Source organism: Citrus sinensis, chromosome 5 (assembly GCF_022201045.2).
Source record: "Citrus sinensis cultivar Valencia sweet orange chromosome 5, DVS_A1.0, whole genome shotgun sequence".
Classification (NCBI taxonomy): Eukaryota; Viridiplantae; Streptophyta; class Magnoliopsida; order Sapindales; family Rutaceae; genus Citrus; species Citrus sinensis.
In genome coordinates this window covers 37,118,294-37,141,400 of record NC_068560.1, presented here as the reverse complement: position 1 = coordinate 37,141,400, position 23,107 = coordinate 37,118,294, and the positions used below count along the sequence as shown (strand labels likewise).

Here is a 23,107-nt window from a genome sequence, read left to right as displayed (position 1 = left end):
AAATAAATAAGTAAGTTTATTTATTTTGTTAAGTTTCTTAAATCATTCATTAAATTTAATTAATATAAAATTATTTATAATATTAAATTGATAAAAGAAAATTATAAAATAATAACTATTAATGCCACTAAACAAGTTAAAAAGTTTTAAGAGTAATTTTAGAAGCTTTGCTTTCCAACATAAGAGGAATTTAAATTCTTCACTCATTGGTGTAAACTTTAAATTCTAATGACAATTAAATTCTTATATATTTTGTCTAACCAAATAATAAAAATAAAAATAGAATTTAAATTACTTTTCTCTCCTCCATTCTCTCCTCCCAACCAAACACTACCTAAGTGCATTCTTATATGTTTTTCCGACTTCACTAGTTGAAATTCCAGAATAAGTTCTACAAGGGAGATGGTTATAAATTCCCTCCATTTTCATTTGCCTTGCTCGGTGAGGATGATGAATGATTAACCGAAAGCTAGGTATAGGCTAGAAGATAGGAAACAGTGAAACAGAATTTCGTGTACTGAATTTGTTGTCGTACAGAAAGTGGTCATTTTCCCCCCTTTTGGAACAAAGAATGAAGAGTGTATAATTGAGCAAGCACCCGAGGGTTCACGAAATGCAGCTGTATGGCGAGTGAAATAACCGCACCAACGTATTACACATTTTCTGTATCCTCACACAAACTTTGCGTTTTCGTGGATGCGAATCGTATTGCTGATGCAGAGTCTATGTTCCAGTATAATGTACAGTAATTATATGTAAACATAGGGGCTTCCAGTCCTGTAACCAAAAGTTTAAACTGAGCAGATTTTGAAGTCGCGACAAGTTAAAAGGAGAGGGCAAACAATAAACCACTTGTGACCACAATTGTTTACTCAAAGCTTACCAGTTTATAAAGAGAAGTCTAAGTAATCTTAGGCTACTTAGAAGCATATTAAGACTATTAAACCAGTGACACTGGTCAGGCAGTCACAAACTTGGCAGTTGTGTGAAATTTCTTAATATGAACAGAGCTAAATTCAAATATCATAAGAAAATAAAAGCGTCTAAGCATACTTGAAGTTCTACTATTTCGAGTTACATAAAAAGAAAATATAACATTATAATATTTCTACAAGCCTGCCCAATAAAAAAAGAAAATATTAATACCATCTTCAATAACAATTCTGTAGCATGGTTAACTATAAAATAGATAAATATTACATTCTGACATGACATATGCTTAAATATTACAAGAGCATAGAAAGTTCATGCCTCAGCCCAGGCATGTAGGCATCGTTATAATTGCAGACGGATATTTAAAAGGATATCCTATAATATCTAGGTACAGAAGCTCCACTTGCCTAGCACAACCTCCATAATGTCTAGCTTGAGGTTGTATGGATAGCAGCTACAGATGAGACCATGGAGTCGACCCCACAGACATTGCGACCCATGCAGATCTTATAATATCCATTCTCTCCCCAGTTCTCTCCCCAGGAGTTCTTTATGATCCAGTAAGGCTTCTCCTTGAATCTGATCGGGGCGAAACCTGAGGATCCATAGCCCACGATAAGCACTCCATGATCCAAATACTTCCCGCAAATGTATGGGCATGAAACTCCTCCAATATATGTTTGCATCCAAACGGCATTGATACCCACTGCAAAAGCAAACAGCAAGATCAGCACAAATTCTGTCATCATTCTATCCATTCCGTTTAATAAAAAAATTACCAACATCTCAAAAGAAATTAATTAATTAACTAACTTTTCCAAATGTTATTTTGGAGAGCTCACAGTGAAGAGAAAAGCCAAGAAACAGAAAACGAAATATGAGGTAATTCTATCGAAGCTACATTACCTGCCAGAGGGCCATGTTTCACCAAATTTGCAGCCATTTGATCTTCATCAGAGGAAATAACACTGAAATTAGATACAGCTGCAGCAATTTTGCTTTTGTCAAATTTGCAGGAACCACCGTCGGTCCCAGTGTAAGGGTAGTCCTTCTCTCGCTCAACCCCACCAGCCTTGAGTATGTACTCAAAGGCAGAGTTCATTAGCCCACCATTGCACCCAGAGTCACATGAACCAGATTCCTCTGGATCACACTGAAAAATGAAACAAACCTTGCATTAATAAACATAATTATATTTGTCAAATCATACACTTTGATCATGTGAGATGTGAGTTCAGACTTGAGAAGGAGCCGTCCAAGCAACTCAAACATCCAAAAGGAATGCAAACAGTCAATATCGAGAATACAAAAAGCACAAGCCCAACATATTGTGGATAGTTATATGATATTATATATCACCACAAAACTTCAAATTATGGGATCCAACAATATCAAACCAACAAAAAAAAGAGATTAACATAATGAAGAACCAACATTAGAAATTAAAAGAAAAAAGGAAACTGACATATAAATTCTTTATCATAAATTCTGAGAGTGAGAATCCAATCTAACTTTGAGATTTACCATCATAACTAACTGTTTGTGATTAGAAATTATACAACTCATCCTAGCTATCAAACAAAATCAGTCAAAATCTGTAATTTTCATCATTTAACTAACGTTAAAAAGATAACAACCAATTGAACAAACCTCGTGATCACAGTCCACAAGCTGTTGCTCACTGAGGCTGACAAGCTCGCCCGTCGATAAGAAGTGCGCTCCCTCCAAAGCGCCGGTTGCACTAAACGACCAGCACGATCCACATGCGCCCTACATACATTAATAAAAAAAATATCAACAAAAATCAAATTTTTTTTCCAAATTTATTTTTGAAAAAAAAAGTACTTTCTCTAACGTACCTGGTCTTTGACGCCAGTAACGGCGCCGTGATCACGCCAGTCAAAGTCAGTAGGAAGATCGTTGGTAGGGAGGATAGGAGCCTTTTGAGCGTCAGCTGGTAGCCGAAGCCGCCTATTCAAGCCAAGGAACTGACGGCGGAATTCAGACGGCGTTAAGTCGGAGAACTTGGTGACACCGTGGACAGCAGTGGGGTCCAGGAGCTGGCGTCGCTTTGCTCGGCGGAGGTTAGCCTTGAACACGCGGAATCGGTAATCGTGCTCCTCCTGAGTGGCGTAAGTCTTGGAGAATTTGGACTTGAAGAGGGAGAAGTGGTGCTCCGCGTTCAGGAGATGATCTTCGGATTGTTCGCCGTCTGATGGCACGACCTGTCTGATCATAGCATCGTCGCCGCTGACAGCTACGGCGGACGCAAGCACAGCAGATAGGAGGAGGAGGAGGAGAGAGGAGAGAATACGGCGGTCCATTTTTGATTTGTTTCAGTGGACTGCGAAGAAGGATGAAGCAGATAAGAAATGTTTCCAAAAAGACAGAAGAAACTTGTGGTTGGGTCCGCTTATGAGATTTCGACACCTAATTTCTCCTCATTGCATGATGGATTTGATTAGTCATATAAGTCTGCAAATTGGAACTATAAAACAAAAGAAACGGGCGTCACGGATGACTGCATCGATCGTACTAACCTTCACCATACATCCGTTGGAATATTTTTTTTTTAGGTTATTAATTTATTGGTAACAATTTTTTATTATATTAAATAATTTACACTTTTTTGCAATATGAAAACTTGTTCATAAATAAAGATAATAGTCTTATCATATTTGCTACGGGAAAAATATTTATATGTGGTGATGGATGATGCATGATGCAACGACAATATAACGCAAGAGAGGAAGAAAAATGACATTGGTTCTGGCCCATCATAATTGTTGCTGGCATCCTCTGATTGGGGCTTTGATAATTTTAATTTTAATGTCCTTTTCTTTTACTCTTGGAAATCACTCGCCTTTTCTCTTGTTTCAATATTTACCACACAGCTGTGTTTTTGACTAATTTATGAGCATTACGCCACCGAAAGAAGATATTTCATTAACTCGGGCCAGCCAAGAACACACTCTTTTTTTTTTTTTTTCACTCTTTCGAATTGCACAAACAAATTAAAAGTTAAAAAATAGTATATTTTAATAATTATAAAATAAAATATTATTAATTTATGTTTTATTGTTTAATTTACTTTTTTTTTTTACTAAAATAAGAGATAAACCAAAAGGTAAAAAATATAAATTCTAATATACTATATGATAAAATATATTACGTTGAATGAGATTTTATTAAAAATTACTTTTGAAAAGTAATTTATCATTAATTATGGATTATGACATATAATTATAAATTAAATTTATTATTTATTATTAATACAAGAGATGCGAACTATGTACTATGTAAATAATATTAAATAAAGAATATTTAAAGAAATGATAATTTAAAAAAAAAAAAAATCGGCACGAGTCGAAAATTTCAGACCAAAGAAAAGAGAGAGAATTCAAGATTAGTTTAGACTGCCCCTTGCTTGCCTCGCCTTGGTATTTCTCAATTCCGGAGATGAATTCAAAATTTCGGGAGAGAGTTTGTTTGTGGGCTCCGTACCAGTCCAGCTACGTAGGCCCAAAGGCCGAAACCCATGCGGATAATCAATTCTGTGGGCCTCTGGCCTAAAGGAAACATGACCGAACGTTCGTCTTTCAACTTTCAAGGGATATTCCGCTTCTCGTAAGTTCCCATTTTTTTTCTGGTATCCCTTCCAATTTTATGATTACGCGTGCCCAGGCATAAGACGCTCGTGATTCTGATTGGTTGCTGGCAGAAGCTAGGCAATCATAGTTCGACACGTATACAAGCTAGCGTGAGTTCTGGCTATACGTCGCCGTCTTATGTATATATTATATGCATTAATTGTACTCCGGTTCGGCCGGGTTTGGTCAAGCCCTTCCTCAGCATTTCAATTTGAGTCTTCAGACACCACCGTTGTAAGGAAAGCACAGGACATTATCACATTATTATTATTAACACCGATAGATAGAAGTAAGAAGCTGGAAAGCCACTCAGAGGCAGAGGCAGAGCCAGAGAAGAAAGAAAAAGGAAAGACTAAAGAGATGGAGGATGATCAAAGTAACCACGGAAACGGCAAGGGTAATTTGGATACTGCAAAAGCCGATAGATCGGTTTGGTTAATGAAGTGCCCATTAGTGGTGGCTAAGTCATGGCAAAATCAAGCTTCTTCTCAAGATTCTCAGCCTGTAGCCAAAGTCATTCTCTCTCTTGATCCTCTTCAATCCGACAGCATGCAGGTCCCTTTTAATTTCATCCAAATTTATATACATGTATATGTTACTTGATTTTTTTCTGATTAGTTTAGTAACCGAGTGAATTTTTCAAAACCCTAGCTCATTGATTCGTATAAAGTATGATAGCGTGCGAAAGCTTTGCAATTATGAATTTGATTTGCTGATTCTACTATGTGTTCCACCAATTTATCAGATTAATTTGCAATTTATTTTTATGTTAACGGTTGTCTTTCTTTAGTCGCACTTTATAATTAGCATGATTCTCTTTATAAATCATCTTTTGCTTTCATGCGTTTCAGTTTACTATGGAGACCACGGCGGTCAGCAATGATAGTCTGAACAGGCCGAAAAGCTATTCATTGAATATGTTCAAAGACTTTGTTCCAATGTCTGTTTTCTCTGAGTCAAATCAAGGCAAGATCATGTCTGTTGTCCTGTTTAGTGATTTATAATGATCGATTCTATTGACTTAATGGCTATTTTATTAACTGCTTCGCTTTTACATGGTGTCTTGGAATGTGAAGAACTGATTGTGAACTCTTCAAACTCTTCATAATCATAGTTTGATGTAACTGCTGGCTTCAATTCTAGTGTTCAAAGAAAATATAATACTTTCATGATTGTTTACTTCACTGGTCTGATTAGTTATTTGATTGGTTATTTTGATATGGTGTACTCTTGATGTTAACCAGAGATTAGGCTGAAAAATTAAGTTGGATTTGGGGTAACAATGAAGTTTTCAATGAATAATGTATGGCCAACACAAATGAATGATTCACTTAATTCTTTTGGTTTTGACTTATACATTTTAAAAATTTCCGATTTCATTGCACATTTGATGTTCCTGAGAAACTAGTCTAATAAAAGAACTATCCCCTTATGTAGACGAATTTTAGCTGAAGTGTGTTCAATGGCTGAATTCTATGGTTCAGTTTAATATTTTATTTTTTAAGATCCTTTGAGCTGGCATGTTAAAAATAGCCTAGGTGTTACTTTTAAAACATGACATACACCCTTACTGCATGAGTTTTATCTTTAGCAACTAGAAATATTTTGCAAAGGGCAAGAAGTTGTGAAATTTGGGAAATTCCCTTTTGGGTGGCAAAATAATAAGGGTAAAAGATAAGTTCTATGGGCATGACTTCTGAATGTGATTTGTATTTGGTATCTTTTAAGATACAAATTAGATGGTGCATTGATGTATAGGTAAAGTTGCGATGGAAGGGAAGGTGGAACATAAGTTTGACATGAAGCCTCATGAGAAAAACATGGAGGAATATGGCAGATTGTGTCGTGAAAGGACAAATAAATCTATGATCAAGAATAGACAAATACAGGTAATTCATTCATGCGCCATTCACTTTGATGGCAGCGTTTTTTTTTTTTTTTCTCTTTTTCCATTCAGCATCTTAATGGAACAATTTCCATTCTTGCTTTACTGTTTTTTGACAGGTTATTGATAATGACCACGGAGTGCATATGAGGCCCATGCCTGGGATGGTTGGGCTAATTTCATCTAACTCTAAGGTATTGGTTTTTGTTTTGCTTATCATACATACTAGTCTCAAAACTCTAGTAGTGTGATGCTGATTTTCCTTTCATACCAACTTTTTTGATAAACCTTATGCATTCTGAAACTGAGACTCATGTTCTGTTCTGGGAGATATGCTCATGTTTCTATTCTGGGAGGTATGCATGTGCAATTGCTCAGATTTGGTTAGTCTTGATGGGTTTACATGTTGATATAATGAAAATTCCAGTCAGGTTCAAGTTCTGGGAAAATTTTGTTGTCTATGGTATTCAAAATGCTTATAATGTGCTGTATTGTTTGATAGAACCATCCAATGAATTCTTCCAGAAAAAATAAAATAGTCTTTTATATTTTTCCAGTGCTTGTGTGCTCGTCTAAAGATTGATATTGGCCCTCTTTTAGAAGAAAATCTCATATTGTTTTGTCAATTATCTGTATGCAGGATAAGAAGAAAGCACAACCAGTTAAACAGACAGAAGTGAAAAGAACCAGAAGGGATCGTGGGGAATTGGAGGATATAATGTTCAAGCTATTTGAAAGGCAACCAAATTGGGCCTTAAAGCAGCTAGTCCAAGAGACTGATCAACCCGCGGTATGGTTCCTCATCTTTCTTATCCCACTTCATCATATCAATTTACGATGCTTCTCTACCTAATATCTACATCACTTATGCTGCAGCAATTTTTGAAAGAGATACTGAACGAGCTCTGTGTCTACAACAAGAGAGGAACCAACCAAGGAACTTATGAGCTAAAGCCGGAATATAAGAAATCTGTTGAGGATGGAGGTGCTGATTAAGTCAACTTCCATTTGATTAAAATTTGTATTGGATGGAACTATTGAACCCTTTAAAGGGGAGTAAACGTGTAACATTAGCAAAGGACCATAGCAAAACAATACAGAGAGGAGAATATGGAGGGAAAGAGATGGAGAAGGTGCAGGCACTGAGATACACGAGGTGTAATTCTAAATAATTTTCCCCCCTATTTTTGTGGTCAATGTACTATTTGTTATTTAACCGGAGTGTTGGGTAAAAACAAGTATTACAGGAATAAGTATTTTAGAATGTTGCTTCATAAGAAGTCTCATATACAAGCTTGTGCAATGTATATTTGCAATTTTATTGTAGCTTGAAAGCAAATTGCAGTAGGATTATTTTGCTAAATTCAGATTTGTGCTGAATATTTGTGATTTAGTTGGCAAAATTTTGTTATCTTATAGCCTAGACTTTCTGGGTCCAGCTATGTTACTACTGTGGTAACATAGCACATTCTTTTGTCTTTTCCTAATCTAGATTTAACTGCAATGGCTGAGATGTTTCTCTTGGTTATTAACATTAAACTTCCTAATGTTTGCTACAAAATCACAAAAGTAACAAAGTTTAAAATATTGACACATAAGTCCATAAGTTTACAATTTATTATTCAATAATATCAGAATATTTTAATTATATTAAAAATATAATTAAATAATGTATTACTTAATTATATTATAACATTTAATAAGTAAAAATTGATTATTATTTAACAATTTAATATAACTAATAATAAATGCTTATTAATATATAAAAATATAATATAATACTACGTTATTTAATTATATTATAATAATTAGTATAAAATTTTAATTATTTTTAAATATTTAATATAACAAATAATAAATACTTAAATATTAATAAATTTGAATAATATTAATTTAAAACTAATAGTAATCTAAATAAGAATATAAAATATTATTACATATACCACAGTTCATGTTGTACTAAACATGATACTGTATTACAGTTTAATACACCTTAATGACACACACTGTAATACAATATAACTAATGTAATACAATATATTGTGTCAAATGACCTAGTTAATTTCACCGATAAATTAATTTATTCTTATATTTGAATTAATATATTTAAATTAATATTCTTTCTTATTAATTAATTAATTTAATATATAGTAAAATCATGTATTAATTACAAAACATATTTTATGATAAATATGAGTATGAATTTGATCTCTTGTTCTTAATTTGTAGTTGATAATTTTTTCATAATATTTATTCAATATACAGTAAATAATTTCAATATGCAATAAAAATATATGAATTTACCAATTAATAATTTTTTTATTGTTTAATAAGAAGGTATCAAAAAGTGAGCGGGGGGTGGCAACTTGCTCGTCATTTATTCTTACATCTACGAGCTTAATGAATAAGTTTAGAAGTTTTTACTAAGAATTTGGATGCAAAGTCATTTTATTTGAGAACCTTTTTTCACATCTCATATTCAATAATTTTAAGTTAGTGATAGAATTTAGTTGCTAATTGCTAGAGATATGGAACTGAAACTAGTGGGTATGTAAAAAGTTCAATTAGTTTTTTATATCATTTTAATTAATTAATTTAGTACAAATAAAAAATTAGTTTTATCAAGGATATATTTGACATTTAGTTAAGTGTATGGAGTAAATTTTCTTTGCAAAACTTTGATGATGGGTGTGTGATTTAATAATTAAAAAAATACCCCCACCTTTTGATTTAAGTTTTAAAAAATCAAAATAAGCAGGACTAATGAGTCACAATTTATAATTATCTGGTTATTTCTAATTTTAAGATAAAACAGGGATTACAGTGTAATTAACCTAAAAAAGACAAAAAAAGTGTGGTATTTTACCACTGTGGTAATCGTAGCAGGATCCTGACTTTTTGGTGACGTATATTTGTGGTAGCGCATGGAACCATTTCAAACGAGAAATTGGCTTCCAATCATAAATGTGTTTGGTCTCATAAATGAACATAAATTGATCATTTTACGCGATTGGCAATCGGCACCACTATCTCTTTTTTTTTTTTAATTTTTTTTTTAATCTTTGAAACTCACCTATGATATTATTCTGGTTGTGCTGATTTTGATTTTTAAATAGAATAGAACACAATAAATATTTTTTTGAATAATTTAAAAATATTAAAATTGTTGGAGATAGTTGCTTAAAAACCCCCAAAAAAAAAGTGTATATGAGTAAGTAATAAATACTATCCCATTAGTGCTTTTATCAAAATATACATAAGAGAATTGTACGTAATTTGTAGCAACACATGTCTCGCCAAATTTATCTACAACAAACTTTGATTATATAGTGATTGAGAATGCCTCATTTCTCATACTTTCCGATATTTTTTATCCTAAAGTATGTGTATTTTTGTAATAACCAATCTATAAGGGTCTCAATATCATAAGTTTAGCAACTAGCTAACTAGGACTACATATTAAGTCAACAATATTCAAAGGATAAAATAACAACAAAAATTAAAAAGTTAAATGAAATCTTTCTACCATTATTTGGGTGTCAATTCATTTTTTTAAAATATAGTCTAGTGTCTACTATATCTACCTTCATTAAAAATGGAAGGACTTAAAGAAAAAAAAAAAAAGACAGATTCTGCAGGTAACAGCTTCTTAGGATTACATTTTTTGATAGAAAGATGAAGAGCAAAGCTTTGCATTTGCAAAACGAGTCTTTCTGTCGAATGAACTCCTCATAAAGTTCATCTTTCAAAAGTTAGCATAGCTATACTGCTTAAGTTGAGTATTACTACGGTTGCTTAAATTACAGGATGTTTTGTATTCTTTCTGAATCGCTATTTTTCATTTTTCAAAAATAATATTATTGATAAAAACAAGTTTCGATAAAGTGTTTTAGGGACATGAAGATAATGTTTTACTAATGAAAGTAAAAGTTTTGTCAGGCTGGAAAATGAAAAAGAACTGGTGAAGGTGATACTTGCATAAGTCTCATTGATAATTTGCGTCACCTCAAGGTTTTCATTACCTAATTTACATTAGTTTTATCAAATGTTACGTAAGAAAAGCATAACGAAATACATTATTGAAATTAGTGGCTATTATTTGATGTCCATCCTTATTGGATTAGCATTATGGACTAAATGTTAATCCTTCTAAAAGTCTTTATTTTCCTTTGTTATGATTGCTTGTTTTCCGATTGAGAGAAGGCAAAGCGAAACAATTGCCATCATTAAAAATGCCAACTTCATGGAAAATAGAGGGGACACAAAAAATTATGGGGGATCACGATCAAGATGAGCTTGAACAACTTATACGTAAATAAGATGGGATGATGAAATTCAAGGTTCCTTGGCTTTTTCAACTCTTAACGGAAGAGAAAAATGGGAAAAAAAAATTGAAGCCACGTGTATGGATTGTGACCTAGTTGATTTGAATTTGTGGCAGTCGGCCACTATACCAACATATATATCTCTCGATTCTACGTGCCTCTATATACTCTTTCTCAAATATCATCATCACCCGCATTTGCAATGCCAAAATGCCGCCTTCATCTCAACCAATTCGTTAGAATCTTTCAAATTATTCAACTTGTTAATCCTCGAGGCATGTCACAATTTTTGAGTGGGTATCTCCACTGAATATGCTTGTCATGGATTAGAGAATCAAGCTGTTGATGCCAAAATTAATAGCCTGATCTATAAGCTTCAAATGCAACTAATAATGGGGTTTAATTTATCATCATGTATGAGAATTCTTTTTTTTTTTTTTTATAATAACAAAGGCGAATATTATTGGTTTTTTTGTTCTCTTGATCTAAATAGAAATAGCGGTGGGTATAAATTTTTTTTCATTGAATTAATTTCAAGTAATAAGTCAGAATTGGACTAGCGTGTTAGCTAGGGTATCACTTTTGCATCAAGAGTAACAGGAGCTCTAATTAGGCTATTAACTATAGACAATAGCTTGATGGGTACAGTGTGAATATATATTCTTACCAAGCACTTTATTACATCTTTATTTGTTGAAGCAAGTGCTTTGATTGCTTGACATGTAATGTATCTTAACTCTAACGAGCACGGACACATCTACACTCTTCAGCAGCTTTAATTTGCATGGGTTTTGGCCATGATAAGACTAATCGTGCCCTAGCAACTTGAAACTCCAATTGACCCAATTATAAAAGACGTTTTACCAAAACCTCCAACAAGTAATGTGTCAGGTATCAACTGAAGTGGATTCGTGGAAATGAACTAGCTGGTTAGCTATAGCTCTTGTTGAGAGCGAATGGCCACCTGTGTATGCATGCATGATCTGTCAGTGTCACCCACTTGATTCAGTAGGCACCAACGATCGATATGTGAGGTTCTTGAAAATGACCAACTCGGAATCTTCTTAAATTTTGTCAAACTTTGGTCGATTTAATTCCATCACCGCATCGTCTTTAATTTTGTCAAAAGGATTCCATTGCTATTTTCTCAATGAAAATGAATGAGGGGGGATACCGAATATTGATAAATATTCCATGATCTTGAACAATGGGATCAACTGGACTTCAACTTTTTTATGGTATTGCTGCTGGTGGGCTTAGAGAGATGCCCTTGTTGAGCTCGAGGGTCCCTTTTCTCAACAATGGTGCAATTTAAAGCAAAGGTATTTGATACTTTGTCATTCCCACAAACGTGGTGCTAAAAGTATGAAAGCAATGAATGAAGAGAGAGATAATCAAATAGTATCTTTTTTGCGAAGGGAAATAGTCAAAATGGTTTTGGTCGGAGATATTGAACATTCCCGGGCCCCGGGGGCAACTATGAATAATTGGACCCAAAAACAACATTTTCAAGATGATCATAGCATTCCATTTAAGTGATTTAAAAAAAAAAATTGAAGATCAGTACTTATTTATTCTTCAATTAATTTTTCTCGTTGATCAGGTTCAGCTAATCTAATACAAATAAATGACGAGTTTTATATTTCTATGAAAAATTGACATAACTTTTTCTTAACATCTAACAATTAATTCCCGGATTCAAATTCTAAAATGGGCTGACATTTTTATCATTACACTTTTTTTTGGGGGGGGGGGGGGAAGAAAAGAACGAAAATACAATTAGAATAAAATTATTTGCATAGGTCAGTCAACAAGAATTTAGAGGCTTTATCACTAAATGACCAACTTGATATAATTTGAACATATCCAAAGTATGAATCAATTAATAAACAGGAATGGATAGCTTACATTTACGTTACATAAGTCGATATATTTACATTTATCGATTTTTTAAAATTTCATTGCGCATATCTCAGTTTATTTGATAAAAAAGACTCTATATGTATATAACAAATTAGCAATTGAATGGGCATGTTAATCAAAGCACCCAAGGATTATATTTTTTTTCCCCTTTAATTATAATGTTTTATGCAATTATATTTCCATAGAAAGGATCTTTCAAATATCTAGTCCTCAATAATGGATGTTGTCAGAGCTGATGTGGACATCAATAATTAATCAAAATAAAAATGTAACTCCACTATATCATGTGGTGTTGAACTTGTATTATCATATATTAATTATTAAGATCGTCTGGAAATCCCAATTAGTTATCTTACAAAATGGTAAAGCCATGCAAAATTGGCAAGTAGTCAAATTTGATGACTATTGATTATACCAAAGCCGTAATCATCAAGTAACGTTTCAGTCAAAAAGGATCAGAGAAACCAATAGGCATCCATCAATGCATTATATGGACAGATAAAACCTTTAGTAATAGCAATATCACACGCAATTTGTAAAATTATATGAACCCATCTAATCATGTAGGGTCTTCTAATTAATAACCAAAAGCATTTAGAAGAAACTATTTCACCAAGTATCCATCTCTTTGCCCTTGTGTTTCTTGTGTGAGGTGGGTGGAATCACTTTATGTGCCAAAAGAGCCAAAGAAAAGCATGCAATAAAGAATCACCAGTGTTGTGTTTTTATCATCAGCTCGCAAGTGAAAACTAGAAAGAGCCAACTCACATAAAGCTAGAAGGATCTTTCCAAAGGGAGCTGGTTAATTTGGTTTCAAATCTCAAGCTCCATTCAACGATGCCAGTGATTCCACTCCATATAAAAATATTATCTGTTGCTATTTTCTATTTGGGAAAGGTTGATAACAGTATTATCTTGATTGGGAAATTGGATTTGTTGAAAATGGCCAAACGTATGTAGCTGAAAGCATAAGTATCCCTAGTGATACGTTGTGTTTTTTGGTAGCTATACGACAGAATATTTTCCACCCACCAAAAGAAATAGCCTCGTTCGGGTAAGATTCTGCTTGCATGTTGATCTATATCAAGAAAGAAAATTGCATGTTGCAGCAACATTTCAACTAGGCCCTTGATGTATATACCTGAATGATGCCATGTCTGCCATGCATCAGCTCCATGTTACATTGCCATAAAATTTTCATTATCTTTTACAGCTTTCCCGTTACATGTCTTATAATAATGAAATTTGTGAATTTTACAAAAAATTATCCAATTCAACGAAAAAATTTGTGGCGAAGCATGAGTAGACCGGTCCTGATTATTGAGGAGTTATAATATTACAAGGATATTAAATATTGTTTTAAGTTAGTTGATACTAAATTAATTTATAAATAGATTATTGGCAACATTATTGGACGGGTTCAAAACCTACTAATTCTTTCATTCTAACATTTATTGGCTAATTTGCTAATTAAATTTTCGTAGATAAATTAATTCACGTTAAGAATATTATTGTAAGGGTATTATTGCAAAAGAAAAAAACAAGGACAAGAATACAACATATTTAATTACAAGTGTGTTTTGAGGTAATTTTTAAAATATAAGAATTAAAAGAGCACTTAAATCAAGATATAAAGACTAAATAAGCATTTATTCTTCTATGATTTACTAAAATTGTTGATATATTAAATGGATCTATCAGATATCATGGTTGGACAATTGTCGTTTTTAAACTACAATACTTAAGTGTTTGGTAAACATTTTTTTTACTATGGTTTGAAAGTTAAATAGATTTAAGAATACAATTGTATGATAAAAAAAACATATAATATCGTTGCTATTCTTGTTAAAATTATTATTTAAAGTCATGTTTAACATATATTATTAATTCTTATTTCATATCTATAATTATTTTTCCATAGTAATTGCGGCTTTTAAGTCACAACACCTCAATACCAATCAAGGTTTAAATCTTTTATTTTGTGTTTATCCTTTCGTTTTATTTCTTCAAAATTTGAAAATATTTAAGGTAAATTCATGAATTACGAACCATGCTTTAAACATTTGGTTTCATGATCATGAGAGTGGTCGGCAATTTAATTTTGCAATCAAAAGCAATGATCCACTTGTTAGTCAAAGCAAGTGATTCGGGATGCTTAGCAAGAGGCAATGCTACCACATTTAAAGCTGACAGCAACTTGGATTTGACCTCGTTGGATTTGATTAATATTGAATCTAAGATGTTTATACGTAAATGTATCAGCAGAATTGTGATAGCGAGATTCATTTCAAAGATAATTGAATCCCCACATTGAAGGTGACTCAACATTCAACATAAGCACCCATTTGAGATATGAATAAATAGCACATATAATCGCAATATGCCCCTGCAGTATGTCCATGCAAATTAACTAGCCTCATGCCGCATTAATTCTATTACTATATTCTGACTTTTTTTTTTTTAACTAATATGATTAATTCTCATCGTCAGCCAAAACAATTAATGAATTTGGTGATATCTTTTTTAAAAAGTTGAATTTGGTAGCAAAAGTCTCATAAAAAGCATTGCCAGCAAAAGCAGACAACCTAATAACGTCAATCAAGGATGTTTATACGTCATGTTGGGAGATTAGTAATTCGAGTAACAACGCTTAATCACTTAACGTCACGGCTAAATAAACATTATTATTGCTAACGATATGGATTAACATGCTTGCTCCGAATCGTAATTATTCAGGCGTGGTATGAATTTTCACGACTTAAACGTACACCTTAATTAATTAAACCGAGTTCCATTATTATAATTCAACTTGTAATTTGAATCAAAGCCAACTTCATCTACCAGTCACCTGCAGGTTCAATTCCTTCGGACCTTCTCTTTTTCAGCAACTATAGATATAATAAAGTCTGATGAAATTTCATGAGAACTGAGACCAGAATCACGTTGGCTGCAACATCGGATTTGAGCCGCCGGCCGGTACCTCGTACGAATTTGGACCACACCCTAGCTGTCAGCGGGACACGCGTCCCTTGTTTGCACATGTAATGTTGGCGTCATCTCCAAATTGGCAAATTCATAAAGTATCGATGATATAATTTTGAATTGAATATGTACAGCACCTTTGAGTCAAATAAGGAGGTATCTCTTTTCCAATTTTCATTTTAAAGGTAGAATCGTGGATAGATAAAAATAGAAGCCCACTATTCGTTTAGCTCCTTAACCATTAATTTTGAGAATATGGTTCTTTTTAAAATATTTTATGTCTTTTCCGTATAAATGACTAAGTCAGCCTACAAGAAAAGAAAAGAAAGGATCATTCCCATGTTTCTAGTTATACTGTTATAGCTTTAATTAACTTCTCGTATTAAAATAACAATACCATAGTCATCACTACCGTAAAGCATATAAACCCACTTATTTAAGTGTTATGAAAAAACAAGAAAAAAAAAACAAACATGGGGTTTTGAAATTGATGAGTAAACGAGTGGACTCATCAGACCTCGACCAAAAGACTGGCTATGAAGATTCTCTCGTGCAAACAAAATCTATTCTAGCTGTCAGTCGTGTACTTATTATGTGACCTAAAATGCAATTAAGATCACAACTGGATTGGTCAGGGTGGTCTCCGACCGGTTCATGCAGGCCGGGTCAGACCAAGTTCTTCATTTCTTCCAGGACTCACTCGCTTTATTGTTATTATTATATATAATCACAATAATAGTCTATCTATTAAAGCAATATTGCTGTCAGGTAAAATCATAAAAAAGAAAGGAAAAAAAAAAAGCACTTTTGAAGATCAAAAGGCTGATACATATTCTTCTCGGTCAGGCCTCTTTTTTTGAATTTCAGAATGATGGTGGTCTCAATTGAGGGGGGGCAGCATGTCTGCTAAAGCAAGGGAAGTTGATATCAAAAACACAACCCACAATTGGGAAAATTTTGGAAGTGGTGGGATACATTAGTGGAAACAATTTATTAGGTTTCTTTAAGCTGAGGATCGACATCTCATAATCTTGAAAGATAAAGACCCTTTAATTCAATTAATTAAGAGAACCTATATGCGTAGTACATCAATTAATTAAACATCTTTATTAATTGATTTATACTACTAATTAAGTAGGAAAATAAATAAATAAAAGGCCTAAAAAAAAGATCGATTCCTTGTGTTGGCTGCTACTTTTTTGTTTTCCTTTAATTAGGAAAAAAAAATGGAATATACGATTACGATGGCCATGCTCCATTGGTCCTCCTCTACTAAAGTGGTGTATATTCTTTTACCTTTTCTCCCGGGCAACTGAGGACACTATAGCTAATAAAAAAAGTACTCTAGCTAGCTCTCATCAAATTAGCTTTAACCATTTTTTTGTTTTGTTTAGGTTTAGCTTACAAACAATTTCTTGCTTTTAAATTTATTAGATCTTCCTTTTGTGAAATCCAACCCCGTGAATGAAGATACAAAACTGTTTAATTTATTATTTCTTTAGGTAGTTAGGGTAGCTAAAGCAATAATCGTGGTAAGATTAGATGGCAAATCAATGTCATTTGAGTGGATGGGATATACACATAATTTAAGGGATACCCCCAACAAGTCATTGATTGTATAAATAATGAATGGTTGAGATTGTTATAAGAAATTTGTGGTACCTGTACGGCGATCGATGTCAGATTAATAATTTTATACAAGCAATTAATTGTATTAGACAATTCCATGCTGAAATAAAAAAGCAAGAAGCTAGTAGTATCTCTATAATAAGAAATGAATAAAAATGGGGTGTAGGGAGAAATTAAAAACACAAAGACGTGTATGTAAAGTCTAGTAATGTGGCCAATGGGCCTTTAGTCTAATGGGAGAAGTCTTGCACTTACAATGTTCAGTGTAAGGGTTCGAACCTCCATAAGAACATTATGGAAGATAGTTTCAATTCTTTCTCAATTATCAACTAATTGAGTTTTACGAAATGTGAGTAGAGTGGACATCTTTTGAATATTAGAGATGATTTAAAGTATTTAGACAAATACTTCAGTGAATTAATATATAGTGGTGGTCTCAGTTGTTTAGTACGATTGTAAATATATGATGGTGGTCTCAGTAACTAACAATTTTTGTATAACATAATTAAAAAAAAAAAGTGTAGTAATGTGTGCGGTGGTGGTGGGGTTTAGAAAATTGGTGGGGATGTTAACGCATGGGGTTCCCACCTCCCTCCCCTCGTGCGCGCTATCTCTATCAATGGCGGCTTAGTCACTCACTCTCTTTCCCTTCAATTAGCATCATTAATGGCATGGTGCCAAAACAGAACTTGTTCGATAATAATAATCTCAAATCTCTCTCTTTATTTTATTTTATTTTATTTTTCCTCTTTTAACTTTCTCTGTTCATGTTCATGTTCATGTATTCGTCGAAGTGCAGAGTAGCAGTGCGACTAGGGTTGTCTTGTCAGCCGATGAGCGATGAGGCGGAGGGTGGAAATGGAAATTAAATTGGAGAGAAGAATGTGGGAGACAGCCAAAAAACATTGCTAGACCCAAGCAACAGTTGATATTGGGCCCCTGTGGGCCATGCCCTCCACAACTACATTTCCTTTCCTCTTAACTATATTTATACCACCTATGCTTTCCCCTAAACCATCGCAACACTTCCCCATTCTTGATCCCTTGTTTAATTTTATCTAAAGGTTTTGTCTATCGTTAATCAATGGCTGATACAGCTGGTTCAGTTTCTACAAGGAGAATGTGTTCTGTGCCCGAAAAGCTTCAGCTGCACTTGGCTATGGTGGCCTTGCAGTTTGGCTATGCTGGTTTCCATGTGGTCTCTAGAGCTGCCCTCAACATGGGCATTAGCAAGCTTGTGTTCCCTGTTTATAGGAACATCATAGCTTTTCTTCTGCTCCTTCCTTTCGCATATTTCCTTGAAAAGTACATACATCACACTAATAACCCTTATTACTTCTCTTCATCTTCATTTATGTAGTACACACACAGACACACAGACACACACATACACACTCTAAGCTTAATTGATTTTAAGAAGATCATTATGTTGCATGTAGTCGAGTAGTAACAAGTTTTAAAATTCTTGTTTTAATTTGTTCAGGAAGGAGAGGCCAGCGATGACTCTCAATTTTGCCCTTCAGTTTATTCTACTGGCGCTTGTTGGGTACTGATCAAACTTGGATTCATGACGACTCTATGTATATAATATATAACGACAATCATTTTCTTTTTTTAAATGACAAGAAACTAAAATCATTTTTCTAAATTAATTCCCACATGACAGAATCACAGCAAACCAAGGATTCTACTTGCTGGGCTTGGAAAACACGTCGCCGACGTTCGCCTCAGCCATCCAGAATTCCGTCCCCGCCATCACCTTTCTCATGGCGGCCATATTCAGGCATGTCTACGCTCACTTAGATTAATAGCAAGAAGAAGTTTATTTAATTAATCACATTTTGATTTTTTTTTAAATTTGTCGTTTTACAGGATCGAGAAAGTGAGGCTAGACCGAAAAGACGGGATTGCAAAAGTAGTAGGAACTCTATTCTGTGTGGCCGGGGCCACGGTTATAACCTTATACAAGGGTCCAACAATATACAGCCCAGCTCCCCCACTGAACCAAATCCAACCCGATTCACTAACATCAACAATTTTCCTTTCATTGGGAGACGCAAAGGGCAAGAACTGGACCCTGGGTTGTGTCTATCTGATTGGCCACTGCCTTTCCTGGTCCGGCTGGCTTGTGATGCAAGCACCGGTACTCAAGAAGTACCCGGCTCGCCTTTCAGTCACCGCTTACACATGTTTCTTTGGACTCATTCAGTTCATGATCATCGCTGCCATCTTTGAGAGAAACCTTGATGCATGGATTTTCCACAATGGTGGAGAAGTCTTCTCCATCCTCTACGCAGTTAGTATCTACAATATCTTAATTATCAATCTTAATTCGTTAGCATTTCTTTTTATTTTTAAAATTTTTAGTTTCTGTGCAACAAATTAAATTTGTATATCTTTCTCTTTTAGTTTGTTATACGTTACATCGTCATAGCACAAAAGTGGTTATATTATATATGCAATAATGTAGAAGAGTGGTGGCCTGGGAAACGAAATGAGATCTAATTTTTAATTATTAAACTGCAGGGAGTGGTGGCATCAGGGATAGCATTCGCTGTACAGATATGGTGCATCGACAGAGGTGGTCCTGTCTTCGTTGCTGTGTATCAACCTGTTCAGACTCTCGTTGTCGCCATTATGGCCTCCTTTGCTTTAGGCGAAGAGTTCTACTTGGGCGGGTACGTACCTGCAACTTCACCTGCACGGTCCATTTTGCTTCCTAACCGTTGGATGAGTACATGCATGCTTAGCTTTTGGATTCAAATGTTTGTTTGTTTGACTGCCATATGCAGTGGGCCGCAGTTTACATATGTATTACCCAAATATGTATAGTTTCTTAAGTTGAGTGCATACGCTACCCTCGACTTCAATTATTTATTGTGTCTGTTTATGTACAGGATCATCGGGGCAGTGCTGATCGTAGTGGGATTGTACCTAGTGCTGTGGGGCAAAAGTGAAGAAAAGAAGTTTGCATCAAAGGAAAAGGTTATGATTCAGTCCACTCAAGACCACGGTAACAACAGCAGATCAGCAAGCCACATCAAGACCTCTCTCACTCAGCCACTCCTCCCTCCATCTACTGAAAATGTTTGATCAGAAAAAGGACCCTAACTTTCATCTAAATTTGGCAACAGCTGGTAAACAAAATGTACCCGGAAAAGAAATCACCAAAAAAAAAAAAAAAATGCACTACCCTATGAACTATTAAAGTTTGTGTGTGTATGAAGTTGCTTTCACTTTTTTTTTCTTGGTTTTTTTTTTCCCCTTTATGGGCTAGTACTTGATCAGTTTCTCTAAGTAGCAGAAAAAGAAAAAAGAGAGTTTTTCAAGGGGGATGAGTCTGATATTCATCGTCGTCCCATATGCTTGATGTGTTAATTTATGGTTTGAAACTTTTGAGAAGAAAGATATGCACATGATTATTATGAAGCTAATGCTCAGTGTCGTTATGGATGATTTGAAGTGAATCAATGGACCCATATATGCATTGCACAATTGTTCAGTATTTTAATTATAATGCTAGAGATGGCCAGGCATGCTGATTTTTTTAATTTGCCATGATAACCATTCTCGTTTAGATTTAATTTGGTCGGCAAAAATCACTCCAGTTTCAAAATGTACATATTTTGTTTGAATGTGATCATGATATGTAATAATAGCATGTTTTTGTACGACACCATCGGGAAATCATTAAATATAGGCAAAATTTGCAGAAGGGATGAGAGAAATGAAATGAAAGACATCATCTTTTCAGGAGAATGAACATTCGGTGCCCATTAAAATGAAACTTTTTAACTTGAAAATTTTTACGGATCCCTATTCAAATCTGCTATTACAACGTGTTATGTGCAAAGACAATAGAAGGGGGACAAAATTATAGGTAAAATTTTAAAGTTGTATTACCGGATCCCAAGATCGCATTATTAAAGATAATTCAATAATTAGGGTCAAGTTTTCTTTCTGAAGAAGAAAAATTCTTTTATTATGAGATGCTTTTTTCTTTTTAGTAATGTGAATGGGATCCATATCATTTTGCTTTTCTTCTTTCGTTTCTTATCTGCTGATCTTTACCCTTCTTGTGAATTGATATGTCTATTACTAAAATTGCGACTATAATAAGAGATTTTTTATTAGTTATACATGAACACACATAAAAACTTATATCATTGACCTTAAGTAAGAAAAAGTGTCCAACAAGGCAACAACTCAACTGGAGTTGTTGGCATTTATTCATTTATGGAATTCTAATTTATCTTTTATTATTGTTATTTTGAATTAAATCCCAATCACATGCCCACATTAATTCGTTAAGGTAGAAGCTTATATTGGGAAAGAATTTAATTATTGCTTCAATATTAGACTGTAAGAGAGGCATTCATCTTTTGAAATGTTTGAATATGTTAATGCCAAAAAATGATTCGGACAAAAACTCAAGAATTTGTTATGTGAGAGCAGGTTTAGGGCTCGATGGCTAACTATGCCCAATGACCTAGATGTTATAATGGTTAAAATATTCCGGTGAATTTGGATGGAGTTGATGGAAGCAAACGACCAGATCATCTCCAAGCGAACTTCACCCTTGCTTGAAGAGGTTCGACGGACAGCTTCTTCACAGAAGGGTCCTTGTCGAAATGGACATCGACGAGAGGATCTTTGTCAAGATGGTCATAGATGAGTGGGTCTTTGTCGAGGTGGTCATGGATAAGAGGATCATTGTTGAGATGGTGCTTGACGAAAGGGTCTTTGATAATGTGCTTGTGGGAAAGCAAATGGTCACCTCATCTTCAAGTGACCTTCACCCTTGCTTGATGAGGTTTGACGAACAGCTCCTTGATGAGATACTCCCGAGATAGTTCGTGGAACAGTTGAACAAAGTCAGTTGGAGCCAACACGGTTACCAGCGATGACCCTTCAACACTCAAGTCAACTAAGCCTCCCCAATAGAAATTTCATGCATAAGATTGCATCAACAATTGTAAGTAACAAGTGATAATATTTAAAGAGAGGAAATATTTGTAGTGAATTTAAAGAAAGGAAATATTTGTAGTGAGAGAATCAAAAAAGGGGGTTCAAATCCCAACGAGGTCAAAGATCCATTCCTACACTCATGCCCTCAATTCAAACACATCGCAAAAGTAAGAAACATGTCCTCGCGACATCACTTAAGATAGACTTGTACTTTCGATGGATAGCAAGAAATTTCTCGTTAGCTTATGGTATGATGATACCTGTAATTGACATCAAAACTAAGAGCGTTTGCTCGACTAGCTTAAGTATCATGGATGGTGGTACACCTCATCCTTCATGTAAACTAATTAACAATGTCCTCGTGTTTTTACGGGATACCCACTTAATTAAGTGACCCCTTTTAGATTAAGATCCTTTTAAGTGCAATTTCTAATTGGTTGTTGAAGTAGGATAAGCAAAATATATTATGGACATCACAACTTAAGTTACATGTATCTATTTTAGGCATATAATATACTGTTTAAAAGCTTGCAACAAAATGAATCAAACCCAACTAGATCATGGTCGAGTTACAAATTTCTTTTTTTTTCTAGTCATTTTTTAATTTTCAGTTATTTTCTTGTTTTTTTTATTACTTTCAGGATTTTTATCTTTTTTTATATATCGAATTTGGGTGTCATTTGTTTTTATTTACTTATTTAGATTAGAAGAATTTTATTACAAAAGAATATTTTATATTCGCCTATTTTGATAGATTTATGACATTTAGAGTTTAGTATAAAAGGGACTCAAAACTCTCATTTTGTTCATTT

At 34.0% G+C, this 23,107-nt stretch overlaps 3 protein-coding genes across 3 annotated transcripts; 2 read left to right on the top strand and 1 right to left on the bottom strand.

The window, feature by feature from the left end:
* Window positions 1-1,124: 1,124 nt before the first annotated feature.
* Window positions 1,125-3,378, bottom strand: LOC102608509 (cysteine proteinase 15A-like). Its single transcript, XM_006473521.3, has 4 exons — window positions 2,793-3,378; window positions 2,584-2,703; window positions 1,840-2,086; window positions 1,125-1,639 (listed from the first exon to the last, which is right to left on the bottom strand). Exons 1-4 carry the CDS (start codon window positions 3,255-3,257, stop codon window positions 1,362-1,364), a joined length of 1,110 nt encoding a protein of 369 aa, XP_006473584.2. The 5' UTR covers window positions 3,258-3,378; the 3' UTR covers window positions 1,125-1,361.
* Window positions 3,379-4,761: 1,383 nt separating this feature from the next.
* LOC102608223 (transcription initiation factor IIF subunit beta) lies at window positions 4,762-7,831 on the top strand. Its single transcript, XM_006473520.4, has 6 exons — window positions 4,762-5,138; window positions 5,435-5,549; window positions 6,342-6,472; window positions 6,588-6,662; window positions 7,109-7,258; window positions 7,345-7,831. Exons 1-6 carry the CDS (start codon window positions 4,944-4,946, stop codon window positions 7,462-7,464), a joined length of 786 nt encoding a protein of 261 aa, XP_006473583.1. The 5' UTR covers window positions 4,762-4,943; the 3' UTR covers window positions 7,465-7,831.
* A 10,331-nt stretch (window positions 7,832-18,162) lies between these two features.
* Window positions 18,163-20,761, top strand: LOC102607931 (protein WALLS ARE THIN 1). The gene is made up of 6 exons (XM_006473519.4): window positions 18,163-18,632; window positions 18,811-18,873; window positions 18,994-19,110; window positions 19,200-19,623; window positions 19,854-20,005; window positions 20,225-20,761. The coding sequence occupies exons 1-6, from the start codon at window positions 18,412-18,414 to the stop codon at window positions 20,418-20,420; spliced, it is 1,173 nt and encodes a 390-aa protein (XP_006473582.2). The 5' UTR covers window positions 18,163-18,411; the 3' UTR covers window positions 20,421-20,761.
* Window positions 20,762-23,107: the final 2,346 nt, after the last annotated feature.